The sequence below is a fragment of the Schistocerca cancellata genome, chromosome 3, assembly GCF_023864275.1.
Source record: "Schistocerca cancellata isolate TAMUIC-IGC-003103 chromosome 3, iqSchCanc2.1, whole genome shotgun sequence".
In the NCBI taxonomy this organism is placed as follows: domain Eukaryota; kingdom Metazoa; phylum Arthropoda; class Insecta; order Orthoptera; family Acrididae; genus Schistocerca; species Schistocerca cancellata.
In genome coordinates this window covers 274,200,707-274,226,521 of record NC_064628.1, presented here as the reverse complement: position 1 = coordinate 274,226,521, position 25,815 = coordinate 274,200,707, and the positions used below count along the sequence as shown (strand labels likewise).

Genomic DNA, 25,815 nt, shown 5'->3' with positions numbered 1-25,815 from the left:
GATTTGTCACTGTCAGTGAACTCAGGTCCTTCTCAACCACTTTCCTTGCGAACACTGAGAATGGAACTGCACGCAGTTGACAACTGGAGTCGGGTAAATCGCAGAATGCCAACGTCGACAGAGGCACATACAACTACAAATCTTCAGTGGACCAAACAACACAGACACAGGACAGTATGTGACAGGAGGCGTGGGGGTGGTCCAACGGGTCGCAAATTTGTGGTCCAAAGAGTCGAAAATTTACCTCTTTTCAAATAATGCAAGGCGTCTAGCGCACCGACGGCGCACTGATGCGTTTATCGCAGTGTGTGGAGGGTATATTTTGGGCCACTGGTGATCCTGTAGTGTGGTGGGTTTATTTTTCGTACCATGGCTTAGGTACACTCGTTAGTTTACGGTGAACATTAACCATATTTCCATATTCTCGGTGATCAGCGTTGCTCTTTGTTCCACATCTTCGTGATTAGTCTGCTGTGGGCACTCCCCTTTTACGCGTTCTGTCTTCTCGGAAACATGCCCCCAACATATTTTAGAATATTCAATATTCATTTCCTTTCGTCAAATAATCGATTACTGACGGAGAATATGATAATTACTGCTCAGATTCAGTACTCCCTGCATTTTGTTCACTTCTCTATTTTAATACAGTGCCGGAACTGCTCAGCTGGAAGCCTAAAATCTGGCTAGCGATAGATAACAATACTTTTAAGAGGAGTTGGTCACTATTAAAATGTTTCAGTGCCGAGGCGAAGCTACAGCTACAGGTAGACGAACAAGCATTCAGTTCCCTCCCTCCACCCTGTCCGCCTAGGATTTTCTGTCAGAAAAACATAGTATTCTTCGCTGAAGCATTTCGGCAAGATAACAGATCTCCAGCCAAGCCTCCCGTCCCAGAGGATCGTGTGGATCTTCGTTACGACGACACGAAATAACGTTCGGTTTAATCTACTTGTGCTGGTGGTTCTTACCGTAATTTTTTTCGTAGAGGATGCAGCTTCTTGGCTGTGCCTACGTGTCTACAATCTTATGCGTCTGTTCCAAAATTGTGCAATGTAGTGGGAGAGATTTTCTGCCATCCTCACCACCTCGGTGCACTATTGGTTGAAAATATCAAAACTCCGCAAGAGTAGGAGATTGTTTAACATGTTTCCGTGAATTTGACTGGACCAAACTCGCAATATTTGCGAATTCCTAATCTGGAGGAAAGCAGCCAAGTTACAGAGCGTCCACAAAGAAGACACTTCAGGCTAGGGGACCAGAGAGTACACTTTATGTTAGGAGATTGTGGATTAAAGACTTGCTGGAGGGCGCCAGGTGAGCCGAGCTTTGCGGCTGCACAGAAGGATGGTTGCACTCGACTAGTGAGGGCAGAAAGAGACCTGGACTCTGATTAGCCAGCCGCTACTGCCGCTGCCTTCCGCTTTACGTTGTGAGTATCGTAAGGTGCGTCGTCGTTGCAATCGGCAACTCCCTTCAGGAGCCAGTTATTGCGATTTAATACTTCGGAGCTAGCTCGTTTGCTCTCAGTATCCGCTTTGGCGCTCTCACTGTATTCGATCCTATTTTTCTTCCTGTAATTTTCTACCCATGTTTTCTCACTGGCCATATTTGTGTGTTTAACGTGCCCTCCCACCAATGCCGATGTTACAGCTCGCTTGCCAAAGTATTTGATGCTCAATTGTTTATGTCAGTGGGTAACTCGTATGTTTTATTCTATGAGAATAAGTTTTATAGTCATAGGGACCACTTGTTGTTATAGATTACAGGGGAGGTTATCTAATCTATAATAGAAACAAACGGTCACTATAACTATCATTAAAACGTCTATGTGCATGCTGTGGTACCCTTATTGTCATGTCTGGTTGGGCCAGGGCTATTAATTTCCTTCCAGTAAGACGTTTCAGTTGCGTGACATTAATTTTTCTTTAATTAACTTTCATGACCATATGGGGTGCTTTCTTTCGCTTTCATCGGACATTAGCATCATGGGGGAGGAGGGGGGGAGATGCAAAACAGCACAGTGCCACCCCACACCCTCATCAACAACAGCTCTAGAGACAGGGCTAAGCTTATACGTTCTTGGCTCAAAATGGCTCTGAGCACTATGGGACTCAACTGCTGAGGTCATTAGTCCCCTAGAACTTAGAACTAGTTAAACCTAACTAACCTAAGGACATCACAAACATCCATGCCCGAGGCAGGATTCGAACCTGCAACCGTAGCGGTCTTGCGTTATATGTTCTTGGTTTGACAAAAAAGTCAGCCACCCTATCACACCTCTACACGCCAGCTAAATTACCCGGTGTTAATCCCTCAAGCCGTCGGCACACGGACCGTGCTGTCGAACGTCAACGTTGAGCGTGCCAAGTTGAACGTGCTGCTGAACGCTCGGAAATGATACGAGTTGTGCATACGGTACGTGGACCCCAACGTGGTATACGCGATCGCAACGCAGTCCAGCGGCAGTTGAGGGATGTTTCTAGTTCGTAAATCACACTGTTTACTCAACGGGCGCGCGTAAAATTCCCACGTTAGCTCTATTAAAATGCACATTTCCTTCATCGTCCACGAAAAAGGAAGTCCCATGTCCAGTCAATAAGGATACAGGCTTATAAAGGTTCCATTACTAACAGTGCGGTACAAATTTGGAATACTTCTCCGCATAAGATAAGGATTATTTCATCATTCCCACATTTTACTAAAACCGCAAGGTCAGTCTTACTTGATCACTGTTCGTACCCAGTAGCAGAATCTTTGCAACATGTGAATTACGAAGCGTAAAAGAAAAAGAAGCAAAATATCTTTATACAAGTAGCGCAAGCTGTCCTGTAGATTAAGCCACTCAAAAAAAGGTGTGCTTATATTTACATAACATCAAATATTATAACATATACTTACATTAAACTAATAATAAAGTATCGGAACCTAATAAAAACGCGAATGTTACGAAAAAAATTTGGAAGGATTAAAGCGAAAACCAACGCCCAAATGAAACCCCATTACTGGACACACACGCAACTCACTACGCTTTTTTTTCTTTCCTTTTTTCTTTATATATATATATATATATATATATATATATATATATATATATATATATATATATTTCCGGTGGGGGCTCGGGGGGCAAAGTGGGCAGGGGTCGAAACCTGAGGCCTGGCCAGTGTCCCCCTCACCACCACCGAGCCTGTGGTGCTTAGGGAAGTGGGAGACACAGGAATCAACAGTAGTGGAAGGCGTTGTTATTTATTTATTTGCATGTGTTTTTGTAATATTCACTAATAGCATGAAATTATGGGAACACATATGCGAAAGAGAAAAGAAATATAAATTCTGGGTAAAGAAAAAGAAAGGAAAAAGGAAAAGCAAAAAGAAATAAAATCCGCGCAATCTGCGACGCGCTCTCCCACCCGCGGTGGTCAGAAGTATAATAGATCGTTGGCGGTTGAAACTCAGACACCGCCGGGGGTGGAGGGGTGGGTGCCCTCTGAGCCAGGCACCCCCCAACTCAGTGGAGGTCTAACAAAGACCGCTCGAAGATAGTTAGCAAATAATGTTCGGTAACGTGGCGTGTTTTCGAGAGCTGCATGGGCTGTTCGTAAATAGGTCCAGAAGTCGAGGCGGGATTTAGGTCCCTCATGAAAGAGATGAGCGACCGCCCACCCTTTGACCCACGTAATAGCATGACATTTGGCGGCGGGAAAATGTCGGTCCTCCGGGTATAGAAACATTCGAGGCTCGACTGTGTCTGGTAGCACCCGGACATAGCAGGCAATGATTTTCTGCACGAAGCGCCATACATCAGATGAGGCGCATGTCAGACGCTGTTCATCAGTGTCCAGTTGCTGGCAAATTAGACAAAGAGGGGATTCTGACAAGCCAATGTTGTGCAGGCGCTGCTTCGTGGCAAATTTCCTGTTGACTATGTGATACCACAGTGCCCGGACGTTCGTAGGGCGGAAGGGCTGGTGGACGGTAGTCCACACTATGGGCCACTGAATGGAGGGGTGTTTGGTCTCCATCACATTCCGGGGAACACAGCGCAGCAACAGGCTGTAAAAATCCTTAGTCCTAGGTGGGCGTGTATCTGGGAGACTGGTATGTATGTAACTGTAGTCGACGAAAAAGGTCGAAATATGGGACAAAGGAGGCACGATATGGCCGACAGACACCGGTGGTGAGGTGGAGGCAGGTAGGAGGACCTCAAGCAAGCTGCGTGTTCGAGATGTACCCTGGCCCATCCACTGTTTTCTCATGGTACTCATGTACAAGGCTGCAGCTCGCATACGGACACTGACGAGCCCGACGCCACCATACCGTGAGGGCAGGGTAAGTGTCTCATAACGGACTTTAAACATGGAACCAGCCGTGAGATAATAGCCAAAAGCCGCCTGAAGGTTGCGCCCAATTGCAATTGGCAGAGGGAGAACTGGCGCGATGTGAACCAATTTGGATGCCACATAAAGATTAATAAACGCAACCCGTTGAAGTGTGTCCTGGCGGCGCAAGAGGTTCTGGCGGACGTCGTTGCGGATGACGTGTAACAGGCGACGGAAATTCGTTGCCGCCGTGCGTGTGACCGTGGGGGTAAAGGTAATGCCCAGGTACCGGAAAGTCCGCACAAGCGGCAGGGGTGCCACTTCACCCTCCTGGAGGCCTCGTCCAATGTGCATTGCAGAAGATTTGGCGACATTCATGGCACTGCCAGCGGCAGCCCCATAACGGGTAATCAATTCGAGGACATCCCGAATCTCAGAGCCGGAGCGAATGAGGAGGAGCAGGTCATCAGCATATGCCCGACAGTGAAAAGTGTGTTGGCGTAGGGTGAGGCCAGAGAGCTTGGTCGTCAAGCCGCCAATAAGGGGCTCAAGGGCAATAGCATACAGGAGGGTAGAGAGGGGGCACCCCTGCCGTATCGAACAGCAGATAGGTACCGGCCCTGCTATACGTCCATTGACTTGGACACGTGAACTGGCACTGTCGTAAACACGCCGGATGACGTCAAGAAACGGAGGGATGATGCCCATGCGGGCTGCCACCGAAAACAGGAAACGATGACGCACTTTATCGAAGGCGCTGTCGAAGTCTATAGCGACGACCACTGCACGGAGCCTGCAGGCCGCCGCTATCGCAATTAAGTCGCGGCATTCCCCTGTGTCAGTCTGTATGTTAATCTGTCCGCCAGGCGTCGTTTGCTCTGGCGAGAGAATATGAGGGAGTATAGTTCGGAGCCGCATTGCCAGTAAGCGCGCGAAAATCTTGTAATCGGCATTGAGGAGGGTGAGCGGTCTGTAACTCGTGACCATCGATCCACGGGCTGGTTTGTGGACTGGTATAATGATGCCCTCAGCAAAGGCGGGTGGGATTGCTTGGTCAGATGTTATCAGGTCTTGATACATAGTCGTCCACCGTGGGGCCATGAGGTCCCGAAAGGTACGGTAAAACTCAATCGGTAAGCCGTCAATGCCGGGCGATCTGTTGACTGCACCCTTGGCGATTGCGTTGTTGACTTCGTCTAGCGTGACCGCCACTGTCAAAGCATCCGCCTCCGTGTGGGGGAGGGTGCGCGTGACGTAATGCAAAATGGAGTCGTCTGCTGCAGTTTCAGCGTCGTCATCACTATAAGTACGACGGTAGTGCTCGACGAATGCGCGGACGATGTCATTCTGAGTGGTCACCTGCATTCCATGAGGCGTGGTCAGAGTGCTGATGATCTGTCGACGACGCCTTCGTTTGTCGGACACTATATCATGCATGGATGGAATTTCTAAATCCGCGTGATCGTGGCGCCGCGTCCGTATCACGACCCCTTGCAGTTTCCGGCGTGCCAGCGCAATTATCTTCGCCTTAGTTCTTTGCCGTTCCAACTGGTTGTCCGGGGTTGGCGGTTGAGCATCCAGATCTCGGAGAATCGCGTAATAGAAGTCAACGGTGGTGCGATGCCAGTCGGCCAAGTCCTTCCCGTATCTCATCAGTGTCCTCCGCATCGCCGGCTTGGCGCAGTCCAACCACCATGTCAATGTCGAGTGGTAGCGGGGAAGGCGTCGTTCGCAGGCTGTCCACGTTTCAGTGACTTGTTGGCGACACGCCAGGTCATGCAAGTGTGAGATATTGAGTTTCCATGGCGCACGGCTGCGCCATACTGATTGCGGCGGAAGGAGGACCGTACAGCTGTAAGCGCAATGGTCGGAAAAGGCCAGCGGCCAGCGTTCGGCGCCCCGTATCGCAGATCTAAGAGTTTGTGAGACATATATCCTGTCTAGTCGGCTTGCGGAATGACTTGTGAGAAAGGTATGGCCAGAAAGGTCGCCGTGTTGTACTTCCCAGGTATCGTGAAGCAGGAGGTCTCGCACCACTATACGTAGCTCCTGGCATGTAGTATAGTGGGGAATCTGATCTTTAGGATGCAGAACGCAGTTAAAATCACCTCGTAGTAGGCAATGGTCATAACGCCCTAAAAACAGGGGAGCGATTTCCTCGGAATAAAACTGGGCTCTTTCATGCCGTTGGTCGGTGCCTGAGGGAGCGTAGACATTAATGATGCGTGTCCCCATGGCAGTGAGTGCCATGCCCCGAGCTGATGGAAGGAAGGCGACACCGGTCACAGAAATCCCGTGGCGGACGTAGATGGCCACCCCGCGGCCCTTAGGATCACTGGCGGAGGCGTGGGCGGTATAGCCATTGATATCCGGGAGATTAGCCAAGTGAACTTCCTGCAGAAGGGCGAAATCAATATCCGAAGCCCAGAACATCTCCTGCATAAGGCGGATTTTCACCCTGGAACGGATGATGTTGGTGTTGATGGTTGCTATCCGGTAGGCCTGGTGTCGGATTGCTGGAGGCTGGTCCACTCCGCCATCCGCGCAAGGGTGTGGGCGTCGCAGCGGAACGTTATCCCGCTGGCCCGCAGGGGAATCTGGGGAGAGTATGATTAGTGGTGCGGCCGTGACGGCGTAGGGTCCCGTAACGGCTCCTGCTCCGTGACCTCCTCCTCGTGCCACGCCGGGGAAGCGGAAACTGGTGTATCGTCCATTTTGTCTGCAGAAGATGTTGTAATTGTGCGTGGTGTAGTGTCGCCTGTGATACGTTCATGATTTAGTTCAGCGTCAGCACGGGGCGCAGGCACACCGATAGATGTCTCCGCGCTCATTACGTCTTCGTCAGCAGTAGCGGGTTCTGAGGCCTCGTGCTGGTCGACAGTGACGTCCTCCTCGACTTGTAACGTCTCCTCTTGGCCGGAAACGGTGCGACGTTTTCGCTTGCGACGTTTCGGGGAACGTTGTTTCCTTGTGCGACCCTCCGTGTCCGACGACGGAAGGGAGTCGCGTCGTTCTGGCAGAAAGGCCGCTGTAGGAACGATGAGAGAGTCGATCTCCATCGTGATTCCGAGATCAGGGTCAGCGACTGGTTGCGCCGGCATCTTCGGAGCGGCGTCAATGGCCGGCCGAGGCGGCGGGTCGTCCGAGGCGCTCTCCGTCGGTGTCTGGTCGGGCTCGTTGGTGGCGTCGTTTGTGGTGACCGGGCGACGTTGCAAAGTGGTAGGAGAAGCCAGATCAGTGGCAAAGGGCACCGGTAGCACTGTAGGTTGCGACGTGGGTGGTTCTTCGGCAGCTGGAAGTTGCGTAATACGCCGTTGTAGGCATTCGGATCTAAGGTGGCCTTCTTTGCCGCACCCGGAACAGGTCCGAGGCTGGCCATCGTATATAATTATGGCACGGCATCCGCCGATCTGTAAGTAGGACGGGACGTGGCTTCGGAGATCTATGGTGACCTGTCGGACCCCGTTTAGGACAGGATACGTCCGAAACTGTGTCCACTTCTCCGCAGTGTGGCCGTGGACTGTGCCGTATGGGCGTAGTGCCGCGACGACTTCCTCAGCTGGAAGTTCGAATGGCAATTCGAAAATGCGTATCGTTCGCATACCTAAGCCTGCGTGGTCGACGGTTACCTCCCCCACATTGCCATCAGCGTGACAGAAGCGGAGCCCCTCTTTGGTCTCACGTAGTATGCGTTCGCACGGCGCGTCGTTAATGATTTTCACATAGACCGTGCTGCTCACGATGGACAAATGTATGCCGATAATATCGGTCGCCGGGATCTTCACTTCCTGTCGCAGAAAACGCTCCACCTCGAGTGCTTTGGGTCGGGCATAACCGTTGCAGAAAGTAAATCGGAGTGTTGATTTACGGTAACGGTTCGCCATGGATCGTACAAGGTAAGCCGGCACTTAAGCAACGGCCGTCAGAAAGTAAACAAGGCGAGCTCGCGCGCCGCACGAAATCAACACGTACGCGTCCGCTCTGTTGCCCTGCCGAAGGCAGACTTACGTTAAACCGCCAACCTGCTCATTAGTCTGAGTGATATTGTGTTACCTTTTTAAAAAAATCGTTAACCGTAGATAATTATGCTACTAATTGAAATTTAATTATAAGAAATTGTACCAAGAACAATGCGTTTTGGGTGGATCTTCAGTGTGTCGCTGCCTTGAAAGAGCATACCCTCATAAAACGCTAGTTACAATAATTCTTTTGCCACGAATGTGATGTTTCTCGTTATTTTATTGGAACGAATAACACAACTAACAACGGGTTTTCCAGTGATTTGCAATTTGCTGGTGCTCAGAAACGGCATATGTACATATAGGCTTGAAATTAATGCCAATATGGCGGCTCACAACTCTGTACTGAAGGGAGACGGCGTGCGTGTGACGTAGGTGGCGTTGTGCCATCTCATTCGTCAACGCTCAGACGCACGCTCAGAATATCTGACATATTGCTCTGCAATTTCGGAAAGACTCCCGAACGTGGTATTCCACGCTATGACGTCAGAAACTCAGCACGCTCAACGCTCAACGTTCGGATGTACGGTTCATGTGCCAACGGCTTTAGAACATTTTTGGGATTGCTTGGAGAAACGGGTGATATGTAGCAATTTGGTAGCTCTGCGAGAGCTTATCATCCATGAGGGCTTCGGCTTGTTATAGCACTCCTGAAAATACTTGTGGTGTCTCCTCCACGACGACTTCAGGCCATTTTGAGGCTCAGAGACGGTGTTACGAGATGTTAGCACGAAGTCTCCTAAGGGTTACGATTTTATTGTCCACTGTACCAGCTGCAGCTAATGCCGATCTCCTGTTTGCAGCCACGGCTAGAGTAGTGGCGCAAATGGCACGATCCCAGCCGTACGGCACTGCGTTGACAGCTGGCGTTGCGCTCCCACAGGTACGTGCTGTACTCGGCGCTGGGCTCGTTCTACCTGCCGATGCTGGTGATGCTGTTCTTCTACTGGCGCATCTACCGGGCAGCAGTGCGCACCACGCACGCCATCAACCAGGGCTTCCGCACGACGCGCGGCGTTCACTCGCGCTTCGACGACCAGCGGCTGACGCTGCGCATCCACCGCGGCCGCGGCTCGCTCAACAGCAACCACGACGGCGGCGGCGGCGGCGGCGGCTCCGGCAGCGGCCAGCCGTCGCCCAGCCCCTCCTCGGTGGCCGGCCGGTCGCCGTCGGCGCGGCGTGTCAAGATCAGTGTCAGGTAGGCCGAGCCGCACGCCGCGTGCGCCGTCCACCAGTACTCTATCTGATCAACAAGTATCCGGCACCAATTAATGGATGTTAATAAGGCATATGTCCACCCACCGCCCTTATGACGGGTTGATCTCTGCTGGTGTCACTTTCAGCGACGTATATGAAGTCTTCACGGGTTGTCAGCCCAGTAGCATCGTCGTCTCGTAGCAACGTTTCGATGGAATGCGTCTCCTTCATCTTCAGGCGAAGTGTCGGGATATCTGCTGCTCTCATCTTTTACTTTCCCCTCTTTGGGGTAGTGTGAGGGGGAGTTTGTAGCCTTTCGGCTTTTACTCCCCTGTGAACGTGTGTGTGTGTGATTTTTCTATAGTTTTTTTGGTGTCTGTGATATGTGATGATTGTTCTGTCTGTGTCTGGTTTTTCCTGAGGTAGGCGAGATGATTGGTGTTATATAGGAAGGAACAGGATTAAGGGATTGGGTGTTGGTATTTTCTCTTCGACTTAATCGCCGAAGATCGTCATAGGGCGCTTGTGCTTGTCGCCGGACATGTCATACCGACCTAGGGAGTGGTTGAGGGCGTTTACTGATCTGGAAGAACCTTCATAGAAAGCCCTTGCCAGATCTTGGAAACGCTCTCTCAGGAGTGGGATTTCAGCTGCGGTGTGCAGATCGTCTATGGGGAATCCAAGGGGTAAATGCAATGCCCTCCTGAGGACGCGGTTCTGCAGCCTCTGGAGTTTGTCCAGGTGCTGCTTTGCCTCGTATCCCCTAACAGGGCACCCATATTCCATGACTGGCCGGATCAGGGCCAGGTACACGTACAGGCGAAGTGTCGGGATATCGTCGGTTGTGGGCTTATATCTCTGCTGGACCGCTCTCCGCTTCCCGCGGCCGGCCAATCACGCGCCCGCGGAATCGCCCGATGCGCCTGGATCGGCCGGTGGTGGGGGGGATCGCGTGCGCGGGGTTCGAGTCGCGACGTCCGTCTCTGTCTGCTCCGTCCGCGGATCTTGGTGGAACGGAACGTTCTTCTCTGATTTTCCTGATTACAGGCTCCCAGGCTGTGCTGAGATGGTAGCCACTGTCGCGGTTGATTAGGTTGTCGTGTAACTGTAGTTCTATGGACTCTTTGATTACTGAGTCCCAAAATCCGTTTGTACTGCATATTTTCTTTGTGTCCTCGAAATCGTAGGGTGCTTCTCGTCAATACTATGTTCGGCCACAGCAGATTTGTTGGTCTGACCCAAGCGTACATGCCTAATGTGTTCACTGCTGCGCTGTGAGATGTAACGCTGCGTCAGTCCTATATTTCAGCGACGTGTCTTCCTGAAGAGTCGCAGCCAGGGAAGCTAGTAATGTAGGAGGTTGGGATCTGGAGTAAAGTCTTCCTTCTAAGGTGTTCCCTTGGGTTCCGATTGGGACTATGGGAACGTCAGTCCATTTCTGGAATGTTATCTTTCGGAGAGCATTGCCTCACAGATGCTGCTCTGTGATAAGCTGCATTATTATACTGATTTAAAGAGTCATCGTCTGCTAACTGTTCCTCTGCTTCACGCATTAAAGAGTGTTGTAAAATGTGTTCGTGTTCTTCCGCATCTAGCCTTTTCCTATGTTCAGTAGGGGGTGTACACCTTAACTGCCTAAGATACGCCTGTAGCGTAACACCATCACATCCGTACTTCAGTGCGGGTAACGTTCTACAGGCTTTCGCTAAGTCCAAACCCTTCCATCTTACTGATACAGGATGCCGCGTGAGTCGCCACTCCGAATCACTCGCTTTCACCATCAACTTCCCACTGCCGTCGCTCTTTACGCCACCTCAAGCACGGCTTAGCACTGACTACAGGAATATGTGACTCACGACGAGTTGCTTGATCGTTCCATCCTACTCCTTTCACTACTGATTCCATTCACTGATTTCATGCTGTCTTTTGCAGGTCTTCGTTTACCTATAGATTCTCTTAGCTTTTCCACTTTGCAGTGACATAACCAATAGTCTATTCGGGCATCCTTAAAAGGCCAGAAGTTTCCCTGATGGATGTGTTATGTAGTTGAGATCCAAATGATAGTCGTCGTTCAAAGTCATTGAGCTCTCCTTACCGATCAAATCTGACAACACAGTAGTCTCTGCCTTCATTTTCGTTGGCCGGTCTGCCTCTAGTGACACCTGCTGGTCCATTCCGCATTAGTAGAGGTGTCTGGATACTTTTGATCAGATAGCTTACTCTTAGGCTGACGCTTTCTGCCGGATTAAAACTATATGCCAGATCGGTATTCCAACTAGGGACCTAGCTTTCGCAGGCGAATCTTAGGCTGAAACACCCAGATAATGGCAGTTAGTGTTGCAAAACATCCCATATTGTAAAGTATTTCCCATGTCTTAGAGTTTAAACGATTATCCAGTATGGACCTTGGACGAGAGGTTAAAATCTCATATTTAATGCCTTCCGCTAATGTATCTTATTTGTCTATCTCATTTGTCGATATTATAGCAATATTAGGCCTATATGCAGCTCATAAAACAATGAAGCATGAGTTTGTTTTGTAACTTGTTTGTCCAAATCACAGTTGGGTACATAGCATTACTTATTTGTTACTGGACTGGATTTGCCTTCTTTAAACTGTAGCCTAAGTCGATAGTCAACATACCTTGAACAATATATAGAATATATTACTAAACAATACGTTAATGTTTGACAGTTTGCGACAATAATGGACTACACTTTGTTGAAACGATACAATACCAATTGCAGCTCCGAAACAGTGGCGTAGACAACAGAAGCTAGTCGTCAACAGTTGACTAGTTGTTCGTTGTACGAATACGACTAACACCTGATATTAATGTCTAATCCACCTGAGCGAGTTAAACGACTTTGTGTCTCTTTACAAAAAGTGTGGATGTATAATTCTTTCCCGGGTGAAAATTCTATCCTTATACTCTTGTGGGCTATCATGTCGTTTACAAATTCGCCCTGATGAACCGTTTCAATGCCTTTCCTGCTCATCATCCTCAAGTCGCTGGAGATGACGAGTATGAAAAACGTCGAAACGGTGCTGAAATTATTCAACAAAACCAGCTTGTGGACGTGCCTCTTATATACTGAAGAGCCAAAGAAACTAGTAGACCTGCCTAATATCGTATAGGGACCCCGCGAGCACGCGGAAGTACTGTAACACGACGTGTTATGGACTCGACTAATTTCTGAAGTAGTGCTGGAGGGAACTGACACCATGAATCCTGCAGGCTGTCCATAAATCCGTAAGAGTACGAGGGGGCGGAGATCTCTTCTGAACAGCACATCGCAGGGCATCCCAGTTATGCTAAATAATGTTCATGTCTGGGGCGTTCGCTGGCCAGCGGATGTGTTTCAACGCAGAGGAGTGTTTATGGAGTCAATCTGTAGCAATTCTGGACGTGTGGGGTGTTGCATTGTCCTGCTGGAATTGCCGTCGGATTGCACACTGAACATGAAAGGATGGAGGTGATCAGACAGGATGCTTAAGTACGTGTCACCTGACAGAGTCGTATCTAGACGTATTTAGGGGTCCCATGTCACTCCAACTGTACACGCCCACGCCATTACAGAGCCTTCATCAGCTTGAACAGTCCTCTGCTGACATGCATGTTTATGAGGCTGTCTCCAACTGCACACGCCCCGCACCATTACAGAGCCTCCATCAGCTTGAACAGTCCTCTGCTGACATGCAGGGTCCATGGATTCATGAGGCTGTCTCCATACCCGTAAACGTCCGTCCGCTCGATAAACTTGAAACGAGACTGGTCCGACCAGGCAACATATTTACAGTCATCAACAGTCCAATGTCGGTGTTGACGGGCCCAGGCGAGGCGTAAAGCTTTGTATCGTGCAGTCATCAAGGGTACACGAGTGGGCCAGCCCGTATCGATGATGTTTCGTTAAATGGTTTGCACGCTGACACTTGTTGATGGCCCCGCACTGAACTCTGCACCAAATGCACTTCTGTCGCATTAAACGATTCTATTCAGTCGTCGTTGGTCCCGTTCTTGCGGGCCGCAGCGATGTCAGAGATTTGATGTTTTACCGGATTCCTGGTATTCACGGTACACTAGTGAAATGGTCGTACGGGAAAATCCCCACTTCAGTGCTACCTCGGAGATGCTGTGTCCCATCGCTCATGCGCCGACAACAACACCACGTTCAAATTCACTTAAATGTTGATAACTTGCCACTGTAGCAGCAGTAATCGATCTAGCAATTGCGCCTGACACTTGTTGTCTTATATAGGCGTTGCCGACAATAGCCCCGTATTCTGCCTCTTTTCATATTCCTGTATTTGAATACGCATGCCTATACCAGTTTCTTTGGCGCTTCGGTGTATGTCTTGCCTGTTCCGAACTCTTACAGAAGGCAGTACTAGTCAAAACTGGGAAGAAAAGTGTCGTAAACATATGTCCAGAAACATATAACTGTTTAGTTCTACATGCCCAAGTGTTTATGCCAAACCATAAATAATATAAATAAATTTTAATTCTACCGAGAAGGGCCTTTCTGTTGGTTTTCATTGCTAATTTCGTATTGGTTGTGCTTATCTCTGTATTTACTCTCTAAATAGTGATGCTATTTGGGAAAATATACCTTGTTGTCAGTGGAAATTTTGTGAGTAAAAAAAAAAGATTTCTGTATTTTCTTGCGACAGTAATCAGTTCAGAATGTGGTCACCATCGCTCTTTTGTAGATAAGAAAGGCGAAGAAGAGGAAACAGCAAGAATCATGTCACCTGAAAATGACGAGAAGGAAACTTGTCGAAACGTTGCAACGACACGACTCCACGACTCTGATGATCAATGAAATTCGCCGAGAAAACCTGCGTTTCGAAAAATTTTCATTATAGATTCAGTAAAATCTGCGCAGTTACTATGTATGTAACGATAAAACAGGAAGATATCAAGGTTTTATGCATGGAGTGTAACCTTCTCTTTGTCTAAAAATATTGTGATGATGATGATGATGATGATGACGATGATGATGAGGTCCCATACTCCGAGGAGCATAGGGGGCGATGCGGGAGACCCGCGCCGCCGACTAGGCAAGGTCCTTGCGGAGGTGGTTTGCCATTGCCTTCCTCCGACCGTAATGAGGATGATTGATGTTGATGAAGACGACACAACAACATCCAGTCATCTCGAAGCAGGGAAAGTCCCTGACCCCACCGGGAATCGAAACCGGGATCCCGTGCTGGGATAGCGAGAACGCTACCGCAAGACCACGAGCTGCTGACAAAAAAATTGTACTTAGACCAAAACATTTGAACTCTACATACAAGATCTAAGTTAACAACGTGACGGGAAGCTTACGTCACTGCTTGCAACATATGCACTTTAGTATAACTTTATTTCTTTCTTTTATCATTACATACATAGTCAATTGACAGATTTTATAAAATCCATAATGTAAGTCATTATTAAGACAGAAACAGCCTGGTAAACATGGGTTCACAAACTGTCCATTTACAAGATAATTGCGAATAGACAGGTTGTAACCGCTACAAGTGCAGATATTTATACTGGTGACTGGTGAACGGTGCACTGAACGACATTACATCAGTATTTACGTCGTCTACAGACTAATAATTACAGTTATTACAAGTCGCACGTTTCTAGGTTGGTTAGCACCTCCAACTACACGTGGCAAGAACAAAACATTAGTACTTATTTTGTCCTGAGCTGCAGGTCAGGTATTGTAATGTGGACACGTGAACACAAAACGGTTAGTAGTACAAATGTATATGAAATGTGCAACTTTTAGATTTGGTCCCTATCTAATTGGAAGTATATTTTGCGTATCACGTACCTTAACAAGAAACACGATACTACTTCCACACGTTACATGTTACAAAGCAGTCTACACTTATACCTCTTAAGGGAGGTGTTTCGACTGTTGCCCTCGCACTTAAATGCAAAACTACAGTCGTCTCTACTGTGATTTGCAATTTTTTTTATACAACCCCGTGTTACCTCACAAATCTTGACAAAACTGTTTAGTTCGCTGCTACAATTCTTCAAACATTTCGACGGGATGGCTATGCACTTCACTTATCAAATGATCCTGAACAGATAAACTCAGAGGGCTGACGTCAGATGATCAGTAGAGGTCAAAATACAGGCCCTGTTCAACCTATCCACCTCGGACCACATTAGTGCCTTACATGTTGTGTTTCATCAACAGCAACTTGTGAGTGTTCCCCGTCACGCATGTACGACATTCTCCAACATTACACAAATGGGTTAGCCATAAGCAGTCCTGGAAATCCTCACAGCCATGAAGTCCTTGTAGGAATATGTGGGCCAATAAAGATGTTCAACAAATATTCATAACCACATGCCCAATCAGAAACCTTACCGACTCTCTAACTTGTGAACAGCATGTAACTCGTTAACAGCATGTAGGTTTGCGTCAAATTCGAGCCAGTTAGTTGGGATCTCAATTGAAAAGTTTACATTCCGAATCTATTGTGACGGAGTCTGCGGTCATTGTGTGTATTTTGTGAATAAAGCCTTCGAGATTTCTCATACATTTCTTTATTTACAACATCGTTTCGGCTACAGCCATCATCAGATTCAACCTTAGTACTTGGAAAAAAACATTCTATGTCACTTTTAATAAAACGTATACCATAGGAGAACACAGAATTCATTGACACTGGCACTGTGTTGTTTTACAAGTACTAAGTTTGGTCGTGTTATGGCAGTAGCCTAAAGGACGTTATAAATGAAAAAGATAATATTTGAGTGGTAGGCTGTACGCACAATAAATGATGAATTTCCGAGTAGCATGCGAATGAGATGTAAGTAACATTGCATACGAAGAAGAAGGTTCCATGTAACTTACAATCTGATTGATACAACTGAAATAGTTCCTCCTGATCTGGTACGAATGTGGTGATATCAAGAGTTTGTCGTTCCTGGGTCATGACGATTTCTTGACGTAGTTCGTGACGATAGTCCGTCGTGACGTAGACAGTTAAAGGTTCACATGGAAGAATACCAGTTCAGGGGACACCGAATCTAGGGCACGACAGCATCAGACGAGCCGAAGATTGCAAGGGTGATGGCTGGCAGATCGGTGCAGACACTGTTGTGTACCTTTCATGGATGGCCATTGAGGAACCGACTCCAAGGGAGGCCAGCGTCCTAGCAGGTGAAGACTCCGAGGGTGACGGCTGGCGATTCGGTGAGGCGCGGCTGCCGTGAACTCCGACTGATGTGGCGCTACGCGCTGCCGATGCAAGTCCGGAGAGTGAGCTCCTGGTGCCTGCTTGCAGTCGAGAAGCGTCTTAAATAGGCACCGGCGGAAGAATATGCTAACGGCATTTTTTGAGCAGGTGGATCAAGGATGGAAGACAGTGCCACGACTGCAGTGTCGGTGTCGTCGTTAAGCACGTTGTTGGTGGGGGGGATAAGCGCCTCGGCTTCTGCTGGAGGCTGCCTTGTCAACATGCGTGCTTCTGTTTGTTGGCTGTACTGCAGACCAGGCCTGTTCAGGAGGTAGTTCGGCGAGCAAGAGCGCCTACGCTGCCTCGCAGCATAGGTAGAGAGCGTTCACGTTGTGTGGATCGGTCAGACGTCATTAGGTAGCACAGAAGAAGTGCAAACAATGTACTGCCTTCGGAGTTATGACCATAGTCAGGTTTGGAGTAGCCTTAAATATCTACTGCTCAGTGCCTAAAGTGGAGAGTGGCTCTCTTCAATTCTATCAGAGTAGCATGATGGTTGGAGGAAACATCAAACCGAAGGTCAGACACGCTAACATCAATTTACCACACGTCAGCGAAGAATACTTAAATATTTGTGGTGTGCAATGGTGCTTGAGATTCTCAGAGTGCTTCAAAGCACTGAACGCATGAAAAAATTCAATTTAGAACTGCACTACAATACTTTACAAGCAAAATGTTATGGACGCCTGCAAGACAAAGAGCGACAAGCGAAGGTGCAAAAATTAAAGCAAGCACTGGTAAGTGATGCGACGGAAATACGTAATGATCATACAATGCCAAAGAAATAACCGTCTGCATAATTTTGTCTGCCATTTTCGCTATGACAACATATATTTGTTTGCAGGAGGGACAACAGTAGCAAGTTACCCTATTGCTTTTCAGATTGCCTAAGGACTGCACAGTTATAGGCATTAGACTTTATAGAGACATGTTTACATTCTGCAGCTGAGTTTGTATCTTCTGAGAGATCTAAAGAGTTACAGGCGGTTAGTCCCCCTCGTTCAAACGCTCGAAGTAGAATTCAAGAAATATCCACTAAAGTTTCAGATAAGGTGTCTGATACCTCTCATTTGCCGAATGACATTTGCGGAGTGCTAGTCTATCCACGAATTTGTTCCGAAGAAGGCTAAGGAGTGTTGACAATATGGGCCAGCAATTGAAGTATCCCGCTTCTGTCCCTACAGACGGCGCAGGTGCTGTGGTTGGCCGAAATATCGGTTTCGTAGCAGTTCTTCAAGAGACGATAAAATTGTTACGCGGTCGACGGGAGATTTTTGCAAGACATTCTTCTCCACCAATAGAATTTATGTGCTAAGAGTGTAATATGAGGGAAGCGATGAGTACAATATATTTCATCCACTACCATGCTCTCAAACATCGCCAGTTCAGAGCGTTTTTGGAAGAATTGGAAAGCAGTTAGTGTGATGTGAGCAATCACAGTGGAATATGCTGAATGAGTCAACACAAATTCCTTGATAGAGCTCCTCAACTTCGGAATGAAACAGATGTATTAATGGACATGAGTGGTAAGCGAGTGGTAAGCCTGATGCAGAACTGAAAATCGAACGATGGATAGCAAAAGTGGCACTCCTCTGTGACATTACCAACCATATGAATGTTCTGAATTTTGCACTGCAACGAAAAAGAATGATAATCTCAAAGGTGTGTGAGCATTCAGAGCTTTAAAATGATATTCTCTTTGCAGAATTTTCAGCAAGGAAATGGGTACACTGCTCATTTCTCCATGCTATCATCTTTAAGCACAGGAATTGAGCGGAATTTTGAACAAAATCAAAATGCTAGTATACTCATTGAGTTTCTCCACGAAGTTGAGATTCATTTCAAGGAATCTGAAAAGTTAAGTGAACATTTTAGTGTCATTTCACTTTTCTTTTCAGCTGGCGTTGACAATGAGGAAACTGAGCTAATAAACCTAAAGTATGACAGATAGTTGCATCATAAATTTCACAAAAAAATCGTCTCGCAACATAAATGTCCATAACTTCACAAGTCTGCAACTACGATCATGTCGATGTTTGAATCTACATAAGTCTGCATGCAACTTTCTTGCGCAATGAAGAGGACGAAATCCAGACACAGGAGCTCGCTGATAGACTTCCTTTTCAAAGTTTGTCTTCAAATTAAGCAGCGCCCAAAAAGTGGTACCTGATATTTAGGCTTCAATGATAAGCAAAATAAGTAATATTCATGGACGTCCTATATCTTTATGTTTAACAAAATAGTCATTAAATATTGCTTTATACCAATTTAAATTCCGTCCCGAAACGGGATTTATAGAGGTGGTGTATCAGTTGTAAGAAATGTCATGTTTCGTGTTTAGCTGCCACATGTTTTCGCTTGACCAAAATATTAAGTGTTAATCGACCGGCACCGATCAAGTACGCAGACGACATTTTCAACGACGTATTCCATAGGAAAAAAGGTACTGGTTCGCTGGCCTATCTTATCCATGTCTCATGCCAAATATAGAAAAAGAGTGTTGCGACGAGTAGAAGACTATGAAGAAAGAAACGGGGTTAGCTGCTGCAGGCATAAAACAGGCTCTTTCCTGCTCAATTATGAAGCGACAGATACTTTATCCTCATCGCTTAGAACATGTGCAAGGTATAACGCCGCAAGACCAAAGTTACAATTCTGTCAGCAGATTCTGTGATGCAGCTCTGAAGGTCCTCATTTCATAGTCTACATTTTATTTGCGGATGAAGTGGCTTTCACCCAGAATGGGATAATAACTTAGCACAGTAAACACATGTGAGCAGACACAAATCTTCCAGCGATCATGAATGTAAGCTATCAAGTTCGCTTTGGTATTAACTCTTTCGTGATTAAAATTTATTTTTCATGTACTTGAAAAATAAAAAGTCAAAAACTGTCACCCTTTGTGACAAGTAATACGCTCGTACTACCAAAAAATTTTAAACTGACCTATTTTAGAAGTCGATGAAGTGCGAAAGATGTGTCCCACCAGCCTATCTATCAATATTTTCATTTGAACATAAGAATTTCAGACAGAAATTTTTAATTTTAAGATGATTTTATCGGAATGACAATTAAGGAAAAAATTTAACGAATCAGTACTAAAATGCATTTATTCTCCTGATAATAAAAAACTTGAAATATCACACACAAGTTTACAACAAAACATTTTAAGATGGCTTTGATGTACCACCCACATTTTCTGAAGTGTTTTGGGGCATATACGTCCCACTATATACAAATTATGTACAACTCAGCTGAATTGCTTAGGTGTGTAGTAATATTTGAAAGCAATGATGTATAAGAAAACACAGTTACTTCAGACATTTTTCGAATGGAGAAGATGATTTGAACTGATATTCATGAAACAGACGCTCTGCAACACAGACAAACACACGCCATCCCATTTGCTATCTCAAAACCTTCTGGGTATCCATCCCGTATTTTTCTCCCAAGTTCCGAAAGCATCTCCGTACGTTCTAATGCTAGACAGACAGGAGATCTAGATGTCCCAACACTCAAGACTAAGTATTACTTTAATGGGACATATGTGTCCCATTAACCAAGAGTTGATTAATATGTAAACGGGAATTGTCAATGACAGACTCATAGGTCAATATACAGGGTGATTATAATTAAATTTAAACTTTCAAACCGTTGTAGAAATAACACCACTGCTCAGAATGATGGAAAATTGCAACAGAATATTATCGGAGAAGGGGGAAAACGTATGGCAGAAGAAAAATATATAGCAATAAATCATAATTTAGTAGTGGTCGACTACAAATGAATAATACAACAATGCCTAAGATGTACGTTTGACGTTAAACAAAGTGTACTACTCGGTGTGCATGGGTGTACAGATGTGATATTGTGAGTTACGTAAGCCAGCCACCGTGGCAAGGTCATACCGCATCGGTGGGAAAAATCGGTTTTTAATTGTCCTGAGGCCAAAAACCGCATAAAAAGTGTGAATCACATCGGTTTTTAGTTGTCCTGAGGCCAAAAACCGCATAAAAAGCATCAATCAAAGTCAAATCGGATTATTAATTTCCGTGTGACTGGCGCAAAACGTGTTTCGATATAATGTCCACCGTTTTCTGCAACAAGTTTAAATCGAGAAACAGCATGTACCACAGGTGATCGAAGTGCTTCCAGGGTCACGTTCAGAATGTGTTGCGCAATGCGTGCCTTCAATGCAGCTAGGTTTGTAATCGAAACGCTGAACACAACATCTTTTAGATAGCCCCCAGAGCTGGAAGTCATAAGGATTTAGATCAGGTAATCGGGACGGCCAGGCTGTAGGGAAATGGCGGCTGTTAATTCTAGAATTTCCGAAATGGCTTTCCAACAGCTGCTTAACTGGATTTGCAGTGTGCAGGGGTGCGGTATCTTGCATAAAATGATTCCGTCCACACATCCACGCTGTTGGAGGGCTGGAATGACGTGGTTGCGCAAAAGACACTAATAGCGCTTACCAGTGACGGTACAGGTAACAGAACCGGAAGCACCTGTCTCTTCGAAAAAATACGGCTCTCTGATAATTGATGCCGCATACCTTTTCAGGGTGAAGTGGTGCTGATCCTGTCAGATGGAAGTGGGCTTCCACAAAATCTTCCACGGCCAATAATTGGCTCTGAGCAGTATGCGATTTAACTTCTGAGGTCATCAGTGGCCTAGAACTGAGAACTAAATAAACCTAACTAACTTAAGGACATCACACACATCTATGCCTGAGGTAGGATTCGAACCTGCGACCGTAGCGGTCGCTCGGTTCCAGACTGTAGCGCCACTTCCATGTGATCGAGAAATTCTAAAGTGAAGGTCTCTCTTGCTGGTAAATCAACAGGAAGCAACTCGTGAACATGGGTAATTTTGGGTGGATGCAAAGAAGGATGTTTCGTAGGATTTTAGGCACCGGGCTCACGGGTATGTCCAATGTTCGAGCAATTCTACGTGCACTACATGTTTGCATAGCGCTACTCGTCTCCTTCTGCATTGCTGTGGCCACTGCTTCCACTGACGTCGAATCAGTTCGTTTCCTCCCTCTAACAGATTGCACACCAAAAGAATCCGTCTTTTCGAATTTCGGAATAATTTTCTCCAGACCCACAGTAGTCATTGGATCAATACCTTTTTTCAAACCCTTCAGTGTCCGGAACTTCTGCAGAGCGACGGGTGGACAGTCATCATTCTTGCAGTACAGCTTTACAAGCAGAGCGCGATACTGCATTGAGACAGTCACGGCGAACGTCGCAGACGCTAAAGGAGGAAAAGCCGTGTACCTGGCGTGTTTATACTAACATCATTGGGTCGTGCGAATGACAGGTATTTTTATTTACGTATTCTGACACATACAGCGTCATCTATTGATCAATTTTCGCACAATTTTCTTTTTTTTCTGCCATACGGTTTTCCCCTCCTCCGATAACACTCCGTTGAAATTTGGCGTCATTCTGAACAGTGGTGTTATTTCTACAGCGTTTTGAAAGTTTGACTTTAATTAGAATCACCTTGTACTTTTCTGGACAAATTAGCAAAAGCTGTTTATCACCAATTTCTCCACGACAAATTTTCTGCGCTTTTGGAGAACCTATCAGAAAGACAACGAACGTGGTTTATTGTCGACAGGGCAGCACTCTATTATCGTACGACGAGAGTCAGATGTTGAATTAGTGGTGATTTAGGAGATCCTAAGGATGACCTCGATTTTCACCTGACTTTTACGACTTCTGACCATGGGAAATACGTAGATCTTGTGTTCCATACACAGCGACAACGCGCACACTTTACAGGAGCGTGGGGATCATTCAATCAGAGGATCCCCAAGTAAGTTCCCAAGAGATCGTGTTTGTTACAGAATGAGGGCTTTTGGATGTACAAGAATAAGTGGTAGCCACAATGAACACCTCTTATAGCGTAAGTACGTAGATGGGTATCATAGGACAGTGTCATCCAAATCTCTACAAATATTTGCTTCGGGACATATGTTTACACGACTTTTTTCTCGTTTTGATTAGTACTGTTGGAGTATAATACTTTTTTCGTGTCCCTACGTAAAAGAATTCTTTGATGGCGGAAATATATATCTACGAAAAAGTAAAAGTAAAAGTAGAAGTAAAATAGAACTAAAAATATTAAACCGCATTAATTTGACACTATTATAATAATTCTGAATTCTCTATGAATCGGGCTACCGTTGCTAACGGTGGGAAATGTGTCATCATTTGAGCTGTCCGAAAATGCGTCATAGACCGATCCGAAGTTAAAATTTTCCGATTGTTCAACATGTAAAAGAGATAATGGCATCATATCAAATTTCCCTTTTTAGCACAAATGCTAATAAACAATGTGAAACAAAAAGAACGATAGCGAATATAATAAAGAGAAATCAGAAATTACATACTCACATCTTCCTGATCTTCCTGCTTTTGTCCCTGTGACATCGTACACTCAGAGGCAACTGTTAAGGAAAATGTAAGATTACTCATTTTGTTAGTTGCCATGTGAAAAGGTACAACGTGTATAACATGTCTAGCATGAATTTTAGGACAAAATACCTTTCTTAATCAGCTGATAGTTAATCAAAGATAAGTGAGATCAATGCTGAGTTAGTAGATGTGTGGCAAAAAAGTACCAACATACGACAGAGTGGTTAGGTGGAACAGACACTGGCAATGATGTCAGGTAAGTCTGAATGACGATGAACGATGTGGCAGACCGTCTTCTCAAGAAAAGCCGGGAATCGCAAACGAAGGCCCTGGTGGTCGAATGAACAGCGTATCACCATCGAAGCGTTAATGGGAAAAGTCAAAATCAGTCCTGGATCAGTTTTCACCATCTCTTTGGAAACCTGCTTACAAAAATTAAAAAAGTCTGCCGAACCGAAGCAACAGCGAAAATGTTATCGCTGTGCCAGACCAATACCAATGACTTTTTTAACCACCCAATCAGCTTGGAAGAGTGCTGGATGTATTGCTATGATCCCGAGGCGGACAAGCAAAGGAAGCAGAGAAATCTAAAAACAGGTGGAAAGAACTTGTGAGCGGAATACCAGAAGAAAGACTGATGAAAAACTGTCGGGATACCGGCCGAGAAATAGAAGAAAACCTGGTAACCCCAAAATGAGAAGGACTCAACATGAATCCTAGAAGACGGAACAGTCAGTTATCCTAATCCCTGGAAATGAAGACGGTCAGATGATGAGACGATGATGACTTTCCGTTCCCTGTCCTAGCTGTTCCAATAATGACGAAATGGGAAGTGAGAAACTTTTCACCCGAAAACCAGGCGAGCCGGTAGTGGGGCGCAAGCATTCCCACTGGGGAATATTCTGGAGTGGACTTCCAGTTCCAGCATTTGACTTGCAAGCCCGAGGAAAGCCTCCCGGAAACTTTGCTAACAACAGCGGAGCGGGTACTATTTCTACTTTAATTCTGCAACAGTAAGTACCAGTAACATATGGGATGGTAGTTTATTTTAAAATATAGAAGTAAAACTTCAACAGCCAAGACAGCTAACAGCTAATTATATATGAAAATGCTTTGCAAGGAATCGTAGTTTGGGGGGGGGGGGGGGTTGTAGGGCGGTTCCTGTTTCAGCTAGAAACATGGGGTAAAATGATTTTGGTTTAGTCCAGACGAGCGTGTGTTTGTATAAACATTTGAACATCTGTCTTACTTTTACAGTATATTAAGCAACGTTTGACCTAGAAGCCGGATTTAACTCCCACGGAAACTGTGAGAAACGATTAATTTCTTTTGTAAAAGATTTTAATTCTCAGGTAAGGAAAAAATCTGTACGCGCACCGTTCGGGTTTTACATGCAAAAACAGTCACTCTTAAATAACTCCGACATGGGGCGAGACTGATGGTTCAGATTTGGTTCACCGGTGTATCGGACCTTGCTCCTACAGTAAGTTTCAACCGTTTCCAAACCTTAGCTTCTTTTGGCTTTTACGTGCAAAAGACACGTTTTTCTGCGAGGTTTTCCAAGGCCGCCACTTGTATGCTTTACACGTGTATGAATCTTTCCAAATTTTTCACAAAGGTAGACAAATGCATCAAGCCAAAACGAATTCTTTTATCCAATAATTTTATCCGTTGTCTATCTCTGATGGTTTAAAATAGAGCTGAATGTAGCACGTAAAATTCGTACCTAAATGAAGTGAATGCATGGAAATGGTTTAAAGTGAATCAAATAAATAGAAAGTGCATTCTTACGATAAAATTGAAAACTGTCTTCCAAAAATCTAGCTTCATTCAGTTTTTAAGGTCAAAAATCACGTTTTTGTTAATTTTTGTACCCACGCAACTTCTGTGTTTCACATTTAGGCGAATCGGTTCCATTTTTGTGAGAAGGTGCACAATACAGCTGATTAACGGTCATCATGTTGTTTTGTGAAGGCGTTATCCATTGCCAAGATGTGGACAACGTTGTTCGTAAAAATAACAATCTTCATTGGCTGCCAAGGTATGGCGATCTAATTCAAAAATTATGGTAAAGTAAAAGATGGGAACTAGAATTAAAAACGCTTCTATGGTAGCACAAAAAAGGCGAATATATCCTCGGCAGAGTGAGGAATGCAAAAAAAAGGGAACTACCTTTTCGACTTACCTCACAGCCTCAAAGGCATTTAAATCAAAACCTATTGATATATTCGCGCTCTTTTGCGAGTTAACCTTACTTCCATAGCGCAGTGATGGCATGTGTCATCTTACACGACTTGTTACTTTACTTGACACGACACATTATATTGCGTGACTTGGTTAGTAATACTAACAAGTAAAAAAACGCGTATATGTCAATAATTTTATTGAAATGCCTCTGAAGGTGCCAGTTAAGTCGAAATGCTACCCTAACGCTTCCCGGGACATACTCGCCTTTTTGTGCTATGATAAGAGCATTTTTCATTCTGGTAACATTATTTTTGATGACTGGTTTCGGTATATCTCTGTTGCTATCATCGCATCTGTGATGTATATACACCGCGAATTAGACTCATAATCAAGTCAGGCAAAAAATTGATGTACAC

General features: G+C 45.8%; 1 protein-coding gene across 1 annotated transcript in view; it reads left to right on the top strand.

Annotated features, from left to right (window-relative positions):
• Nucleotides 1–25,815, top strand: part of LOC126176255 (octopamine receptor Oamb-like) — a 356,106-nt gene that overhangs the window by 98,611 nt on the left and 231,680 nt on the right. The window contains exon 2 of the mRNA XM_049923401.1: nucleotides 9,222–9,536. Within this exon, the coding sequence (XP_049779358.1) occupies nucleotides 9,222–9,536 (315 nt within the window). The remainder of the gene's footprint in view (nucleotides 1–9,221; nucleotides 9,537–25,815) is intronic.